We start from the raw sequence: 9,156 nt of genomic DNA, 5'->3' as shown, positions 1-9,156 counted from the left end.
CCCCACCTTTTTATAACTCTGATAAGTTGATGGCTTATTAAATCTTATTAAACCAAATCTCAGTCACGTGATCAAGCGTGGTGGATTCGGTGGATGTGGCAAAATCACTTTTAAACTGTCGTACTTTTAACACCCATAACACCAATCTACATTTACTGCGGAATTATTTTTTATTGAACTTTTAAACTCAAATGTAGTTGAAAAACATGTAAAATTGTAATTTTTTCTTGTTTTTTAATTGTTCCATAATGTGGATTAAGGAATAGCATCGTTGGGAACAGGGAGCGGAAACGTCATGTGTATGTGTTTGTACCAAAAGAGTGTGTGTAAGGACTACCGAACCGAAGGCGTGCACTGTATAGGTATACAGCACATAAGAATCTAGGTATTTGTACAGTCTAGGAGAGTACATTTGTTTATTGTTAACTTAAAAATAAGTTTAATATACATGTAATATATTATTTAAATATTTAAGTCAACACTATAAGCCAAATTTTCATGCAAAGAATATAATTTTATTAAAGTTTACAATAAACTACTTGTTATTCAAGCATTATCATAATTGACGACATTGTTCTGCAATTTCCTTGACTGTAGTCATGTTGTGTGTCTGTACCAAAAGAGTGTGCGCGTTTGTAATACCGAACTTGTCTGCAAAGCAGTACGACTGGCTTTCTCATGCCAGACCAGCGCCATTTCCCTTCCCTTTATTCTTAATCCCTGGTTGGGAACAACATATTTCTTAATAAATCAATGTTTGAATCAAATATTTCTTTTTCATCAATATATTGAATTTCCTATTCGTCACAAATGATTGTTCTCAGATTTCTTCAAATTCTTTAAATGTTGTCTTTTTAATAAAAATTTCTGGAAATCTACAGAAAATGATTGAACAATGAGACATTGCAAAAACCAACAACATATCAAAATTACTTATTTTCAATGATATGAGTTCATTTCTATTTCTGACACTGTTCCATAACATCTTATAAGTTTACTGTAGAATTTTTGTTACATTTTTCGTCGTCATTATATTGGATGATTTTAAAAACCCGATACTTAAACCATCCCTCCAAAACTGACAATCTTTTAAAGGGACCGTTCACTTATTTGGGTAATTTCAGGGTAAACTAAACAGCCTATTCGCTGTTGATTAGTAATAGTCTTACTTTTCAAAGACAACTGTGGCCGGAGAAAAAGCCGATTTTTCGTTCAGAATTCGAGCGCAAAGGGACGGTAAAAGTAAGACTATTACCAATCAAGAGCGAATAGGCTGTTTAGTTTACCCTGAAATTACCCAAATAAGTGAACGGTCCCTTTAAAGATGGAATTGCTGAACAAATACTCATAGGAAAAACGTCTTTTAGGTCTTAAATTAATCCTAAACTGTTTCTGTACAATACAATACTTTATTCTCAGCTCAACTACAGGGTATCCCAAAAACATTGGAATTCAGTGATGACTTTGATATCGTCTTCGATACATGCGGCATTTTTTCATGAGCACAATTATTGCAGTATTCCAGCTTAAACATTTAACCTCGTCTTGAGATTTTTAGAAATGTGGTCTTTCATTTTCAAAATTGACGGAGATATTGCGAAAGGAATTGAGTTTCAGCCACAAACTCTTAATTTAAATACCTAAATCTTTGTAACATGATGATGTTAACCTTATATATTTCAAACTTAGAATATTTGATCTATCAAAATTTATAGTTTGAAATATCTAAGGTGTACGACATTGGGTTGCAAAAATATAGGGATCGGAAAACTAGAGTTTGTGGCAAAGACTCAATTCCTTTGTACAAATTTCAATTTTTTTAACAAATCAAAATTGTCTTATTATCTAATACCTTTGTCGATTTTTAAGTTACAAGTAATTAAGTTAATGAAAAGCTCGTCAGACATACAGCCTCGTTTTTTGGTTTTCTTTCCTATGCACTAAATATCAGAAATCAAAGATGACTTTAAAGTTGTCTCCCAATTTTCATGTTTATTGGGACACCCCTGTACCATGTTTACCCTCTCTTTAAATCTCTTATTGAGTGCGTTGGGTCTGTTCACACTGCAAAATTGTTGTGTCTCATGTTTATTGGACTTTATTGAAAGTTTCTAAGAATAAATTGGAAGAATTTCTTTGATTGATAAATTGATTGTTTTTACCTGCACGAATCTACCTTTTTAGGCTTCCAGCAGTATCCACAGTAGCAAATAGTTCCTTGGTTATCAGGGCCGATGGATCCTGTTTCACCACATTTCCCGGTTGACTCATAATCTGGTTTAGGTTGGGCCCAAGAACATATTCCTCCAGATTCCTAAACAGTTAAAATATTACACAAAGGGGAGACAGATAAATTAATATGTATTTTTCTATCTTAATTTCCTAAAAATTAAATTTGTCCAGTAAAAAACTAATTGTTAATTTATTGTAAGATGAGTTGGTTGTCTTCAAGAGAACATTTTTGTAATTCTATATGACCGACAGTTCCTCAATGCACCCTTGAAACCTTTATCTGAGCTGGTCAGTTTTTAAGCTTGATAACTTCATTCATTGTTTCTACACTAAAAATGTGTAAGTCACTTTAATAGAGGAACCACAATTTAAAATAAACAATTTTCTAAAAGATAAACATTCCCGAGTAGTCTCAGCTTAATTAAGAGTACATACAGTTGTGAATCCGACCTGCCAGACACTTTAAATGGAGAGTCACTTAAAATTAGGTCTACAGTCCTTTTAATGTTAATAATAAATCACCTTGCATTTAGAATCCTCGCATGGGTCTATTTCGTTTTTCTTCCAACAGGTTCCACACTCACACAAAGGTCCTACTCCAGGCACACCCTCGCTACAGTTCCCAATAGCCTGGTAGTCCAGCCCAGGCTGTTTCCAGGAACACATTCCATCTTTCTTCTAGAAGTAGAGACAAGGTAAGGAACGGTCATCGTAATTTTAAGAGGGATGCCTGGTCATTGTATATTTTGATTGGCATGCCTGGTCATCGTAAATTTTAATTGGCATGCCCAGTCATCGTAATTATAATTGGCATGCCCGGTCTTCATAATTTTAATTGGCATGCCAGGTCATTGTAATTTTAAAAAGCATGTCTGGGCATTGTAAATTAAAAGGCATGCCCGGCCATTGTACTTTGAAGAGGCATGCCGGGTCATTGTACTTTAAGAGGCATGCCAGGTCATTGTACTTTAAGGGGCATACCCAGTCATTGTAATTTTTAAATAGGCATGTCCGGTCTTTTTACTTTTAAGAGGCATGCCTGGTCATCGTGATTTTAAGGGTCATTCCTGGCATATCTGGGTAAACTAAAAAGCAAATTAATTTTTTATTTTATTTTAACCTGATATTATATACCCAAAGAAGAGTACGTTCCCTTTAATTTTTCAGAGAATCAAGGATAATTGATAAAAATGATGAGAAACTGCGTGGATTTTACAAGATTAATTATTTAGCTCGTCGATTTCGATGAGTTAAATATTTGAGCTATTGGGACTATTTAATTTAAGTTAAGAGCGGTACAATACTCTTTAAACTTTTGACTGATCTTCGATGACAGAGATCTCAGTATTTATATCTATTAATTGTTGTGTACAGAGCAGTATAATTGGACTCTAACATACAGTTTGATATCAACACTGATGACTTTTCTTGGAAAATCTAGAATATTCTTTGTCAAACGAGGTTTTCAAAAAGTCTCTTGAAATTACATTTAAAATTCCTTTCACTGTAACTTTTCATTCTTAGTTTTGGACACTGATGGATAAATTTCTACCTTACAGTCGTCTTCGCAGGCTCCTTCAGTGTGAACAATACACAGAGCTAAATAAAGATATATAGAATTAATTTTATGTTGTCATTAATGTCTCATCTTTAGTAGCAACTCTTTAAGTAACTGGGGAAAATATAATGCTTGTAATATAAACACCAAATTATAACAGACCAAAATATAACAGACCAAAAATATAACAGACCAAAATATAATAGACCAAAATATAACAGGCCAAAATATAACAGACCAAAAATATAACAGACCAAAATATAACAGACCAAAAATATAACAGACCAAAATATAACAGACCAAAAATAACAGACCAAAGTATAATAGAACAAAATATAACAGACCAAAATATAACAGACCAAACAAATAACAGACCAAAATATAACAGACCAAAAATATAACAGACCAAAATATAACAGACCAAAAATATAACAGACCAAAGTATAATAGAACAAAATATAACAGACCAAAATATAACAGACCAAACAAATAACAGACCAAAATATAGCAGACCAAAAATATAGCAGACTAAAATATAACAGACCAAAATATAACAGACCAAAAATATAACAGACTAAAATATAACATACCAAAAATATAACAGACTAAAATATAACAGACTAAAATATAACAGACTGAAATATAACAGACTAAAATATAACAGACCAAAAATATAACAGACCAAAATATAACAGACCAAAATATAACATACCAAAAGTATAACAGACCAAAATATAACAGACTAAAATATAACAGACTAAAATATAACAGACCAAAAATATAACAGACCAAAAATATAACAGACCAAAAATATAACAGACCAAAATATAACAGACCAAAAAAATAACAGACCAAAATATAACAGACCAAAATATAACATACCAAAAGTATAACAGACTAAAATATAACAGACTAAAATATAACAGACTAAAATATAACAGACTAAAATATAACAGACCAAAATATAACATACCAAAAATATAACAGACTAAAATATAACAGACTAAAATATACAGACCAAAATATAACAGACCAAAATATAACAGACCAAAATATTACAGACCAAAATATAACAGACCAAAAATATAACAGACCAAAATATAACAGACCAAAAATATAACAGACCAAAATATTACAGACCAAAATATAACAGACCAAAAATATAACAGACCAAAATATAACAGACCAAAAATATAACAGACCAAAATATAACAGGCCAAAAATATAACAGACCAAAATATAACAGACCAAAAATATAACTGACAAAAATGAAATCATGTTTTGACCAAAAAATTACAACTAAAAATAAAAGCGGCATCTCAACAAATCTCAACAAATATATTAATAGTTGGTTATAACCAAAAAAATAACCAGTTTTTGACCAAAAATATAATACCTTTTTTCATACGCAGCTATAACCATATTTTTTTAACAAAAAAAAACACAGTTCTAATCCAAAATAAAACAATTTTATAAAAAAAAGTCACCATCACAAAGTTTTAGTTTTAAAAAATTCTTTGCTAAATAAGTTGTCGAAAATGGTTTTATTTCTCGTTGGTATAATTTTGGTCGTTTTATTTTTTTCAATTTCAATTTGAAAGAGTTTGATTTAATACTCAGCAAAAGAGAGACATAGATAAAATATTGAATAACAGTAAGTTACCTGAGCCCACCAAAGAGAGAAATAGATAAAATATTGAATAACAGTAAGTTACCTGAGCCCACCAAAGTCCAAAGTAAAGTATTCATCTCTGAATGTTCGGAATTGAATGAAAAATTATTAAAAGTTTATAACTTTAAATACTTTTTACACACAGGCCCCACTTGTTAATTAGTCATTAGTATGTACACATACACGTAAGCCTCATAGGGGCCTCTCTCAATTGACAATGTGTTTAAAAGAAAATACTAAATTAAATTGAATTTTTACTTTTTATTCTATTCTTCAAAAATTGCATTGTTTTAAAGAATAGCTGAAAATAACTAGCTAGTTGTTTAAAATAAACAGATTTCATTAGTATTTCTATAGATAGATCATACTTACTCACGATCTGAAACAGACTTTTCGCCTTTTTTAAAATACTCATAAAGCTCCCATATTTTTAGGGTAAGGAACACAGCTAAGGCCATTGCTCAAAGATGTTTCTGAGTCCAGAGTGATTAACACTTTTTCAAAAAAATGAAATTTATACTTCAACTCGTTTTTATGAATCTATATAATAAAGCTCTTTACTCATAAATATATGTATATATTAGCTATAGCTGGCTAAATGGCCAGACCAAATTGATCATTTTTGTATGGAACCTGTGGGTACACCAGGGATGACATAGGGTAATTTTATTTTGATTTATTTAAATTCCACTGGCAACCCCGAGCACTTCAGCTATTAATTATTATTCAAGCTGATATTTTAAATGTATTAAATGTATTCTGGCTCTCAGGAACAGTTTGTTGTAATCTTAAATTCGAAAATTAAGGATTATGTGTATTTTACCAATAATAAACTATTTTCTGCAAAAATTCATTTTACCATTTGTCTTCTGATATTAAGAATAAATATTTAATAATATTAAAAATTCAAAGGAAATAAAAGATATCAAATTTTCTGACGGCTCTTTTTAAAAAGGGATAAGAAAATTCTTTTCAATCACTACGGGGTATTTTGTTCAACCATCGTCGATCAACCATCGTCTGACTTTAAAACAACGAATAAGGATTTAAACTGACAATTTTCATTAGTTTTTATGATTCACTATACAGACGAATGTGTTCTACAAATACGACATTATTATATTTGGTCATATCTTGATATTTGGATTGGAGCAAGGTTGTATAATAAGGTTGGTTACTATCGACATGCTCCAATGTCGTACTTGAGGCTGTGTATACCTAGTTGTACTTGAAGATGTTGTACTTGAGGCTGTTGTACTTGAGGATGTTGTACTTGAAGATGTTGTACTTGAGGATGTTGTATTTAAGGGTGTTGTACCTGAGGATGTTGTACTTGAGGATGTTGTACTTGAGGATGTTGTACTTGAGGATGTTGTACTTGAGGATGTTGTACTTGAGGCTGTTGTACTTGAGGATGTTGTACTTGAGGATGATGTACTTGAGGATGTTGTACTTGAGGATGTTGTACTTGAAGATGTTGTACTTGAGGATGTTGTACTTGAGGATGTTTTACTTAAGGATGTTGACTTGCGTGTTTTGCGACAGTTTCGTCACATTCTAAATTCCCTCACCTGAGTTCTTCACTCGAAATTTAGGAAACCCCTGAAGTGGAGGGGGGAACAAGTCTGCACTACAGACCAGTTTTGATTTGTAAACTATACATTAAAAAGAAAGCTTATAATTTATAATTCATACGGCCTTTTTTCGCAAACATTCACTTTATTTCCATTGATGTTTTTATTTTTATGATATGATTCAAATCAACGATTTAAAACCACGTAGGTTGAGAAAAGATACAATTCCAAATGATAAGAATCCCAAATGATAAGAATCCCAAATTATATGAATCCCACATGATAAGAATCCCAAATGAATGTTAACCAAAGTTGGGATTGGAATAATGGGATTAGGATGAGGATTGGAAAGTTGGAATAGGTTGGGAATAGATAAAATAGGATGGGAATTGGAATGGATATCAACTAAAGAGGAAGTTGGGATTGGGATTCAATGAATGTTAGGATGATAAAAAGGGTTGGTAATTGGGAAGATTGAGTAATGAATAAATGTTTTATGGGGACCACTGTATTGGAAAGAGAATAAGCATAATATAGAAGTTCAGAACAGAGCTAGATACAGATATAATAAAATACGTGTATAAAATCTATGGAGAATATGTAGTTTAGTGGATAAAAATGTATAATAAAATACGTGTATAAAAAACTATGGAGAATATGTAGTTTAGTGGATAAAAATGTTAATAAGGGGCAAAGACGACATTTTGGTAGGACAAAGCAGATTATTGTTAAGTTGGAATAAGAGAGAGAAAAGAGTATAAAAATCATTATTAGAATCATTCAGTTATTATTCAATTATTAGTCAATGCCAAGAGCGGGTAACCAGCTGAAGGAACTATGACCATGAATGTTTTGAGTATTCTGGCTCTCAGAAACAGTTATGTATATTTTCCCATTAATAAACTTTTTTCTGCAAAAATTCATTTTTAATTCGGAATTGCACTTGTTAAAATATTTTATTACAGAAGTATTGTTGTTCCATGAACAGAAAAATTATGTAACATATGAAATTTTCATCAGATACAATAAGATGCTTCCGCTGGATTAACTGTAATTATTTAATCGTTTGAACTGACGAGGACCGAAAATTAATTTGAATTAAATGTGGACCCAAGTAACAAAAGTGAAGAATTTCTCCAATTTCTCCAGCTTTGGTGACTTGCTTTGAGGAATTTCCGGGGAATTTCTTGAGAACAAGTTCTTGTGACTGATTCCTCGGAAATGCTTGAGAAATTTTCCAGAATCGGTCCCCAATTTGACAGATTTTTAAGGGATCAGACTTTTGAGAATTAGTTTCGAGAAATTCCTGAGATTTTCTCCGGAATTTTTTCCAAGAAATTGCTGAGAAATTTTCTGGAATATTTCTCCGGAAATTCCTGAGAAATTCTCCGAACTTGGTCACCAATTTTACGGTATTTGTGGGGAACTCAATCAAAGACATACTCTCGAGAAATTCCTGAGAATTATCTGGAATCATTCAAGTTAATGTAAAGGGTTACCCACAAAGGATGAGACTGCAAAGACGACCCAAAACTCTAGAAATATGACGATATAAAGCTTTTTTCTGGTTTCTACATTCAAATGAGTTAAGTGATGGTTTAAAAATGAATAAGCACAAGAATATGCCAGTTTTTACCTACAATGCAAGAAAAAAACTAAAAAAAATTATAAATTCGAGTCTCTTAAGACTCATCCTTTTTGGCATTAACAAAAATTTTAAAGAAGAAAATATTATTAAAAAATCATCATTTCAGATTGCTGCACCAAGCAAATGAAGGAGATTATGAGTATCATTTTAAGGAATGTGCCAATCTAAATATGAATTTGAAGAATATGTAGAATGATGAGGGTGCCGGAAAGAAAAGTAGGAAAGATCTAGTATAAGGTTTTTTTTTTTTGGGGGGGGGGGGATGTAAAAATCTACCTAAAACAACCTGCGTCTTGAACTAGTAATCTATTTTAAACATTAGGTCAAGAAGATAAAATTGTACATATAAACTCAATATTCTAAATTCAAAATGTTAATTTACCAACACTACTCATATAATATAAAATTCTAATGGCGCAATTTTAAGGCAGTGAGAGAGATAAGTATAGAGTAAAACTGTACGAAGCAGAAT

The 9,156-nt window shown here is 31.5% G+C and overlaps 2 protein-coding genes across 2 annotated transcripts in view; one reads left to right on the top strand and one right to left on the bottom strand.

The window, feature by feature from the left end:
• Positions 1–5,610, bottom strand: part of LOC111715173 (uncharacterized) — a 6,516-nt gene extending 906 nt beyond the window's left edge. Inside the window, exons 1-4 of the mRNA XM_023490453.1 lie at positions 5,506–5,610; positions 3,785–3,831; positions 2,755–2,910; positions 2,163–2,314 (exon numbers count right to left, since the gene is read on the bottom strand). Of these exons, the coding sequence (XP_023346221.1) occupies positions 2,163–2,314; positions 2,755–2,910; positions 3,785–3,831; positions 5,506–5,539 (389 nt within the window). The 5' untranslated portion in view covers positions 5,540–5,610. The remainder of the gene's footprint in view (positions 1–2,162; positions 2,315–2,754; positions 2,911–3,784; positions 3,832–5,505) is intronic.
• Positions 5,611–6,088: 478 nt separating this feature from the next.
• Positions 6,089–7,037, top strand: LOC111715175 (zinc finger autosomal protein-like). The gene is made up of 2 exons (XM_023490454.1): positions 6,089–6,101; positions 6,685–7,037. The coding sequence occupies exons 1-2, from the start codon at positions 6,089–6,091 to the stop codon at positions 7,035–7,037; spliced, it is 366 nt and encodes a 121-aa protein (XP_023346222.1).
• Positions 7,038–9,156: the final 2,119 nt, after the last annotated feature.

The sequence above is a fragment of the Eurytemora carolleeae genome, unplaced genomic scaffold (assembly GCF_000591075.1).
Source record: "Eurytemora carolleeae unplaced genomic scaffold, Eaff_2.0 scaffold1635, whole genome shotgun sequence".
Classification (NCBI taxonomy): Eukaryota; Metazoa; Arthropoda; class Copepoda; order Calanoida; family Temoridae; genus Eurytemora; species Eurytemora carolleeae.
This window is presented reverse-complemented; position numbering and strand designations above follow the sequence as displayed.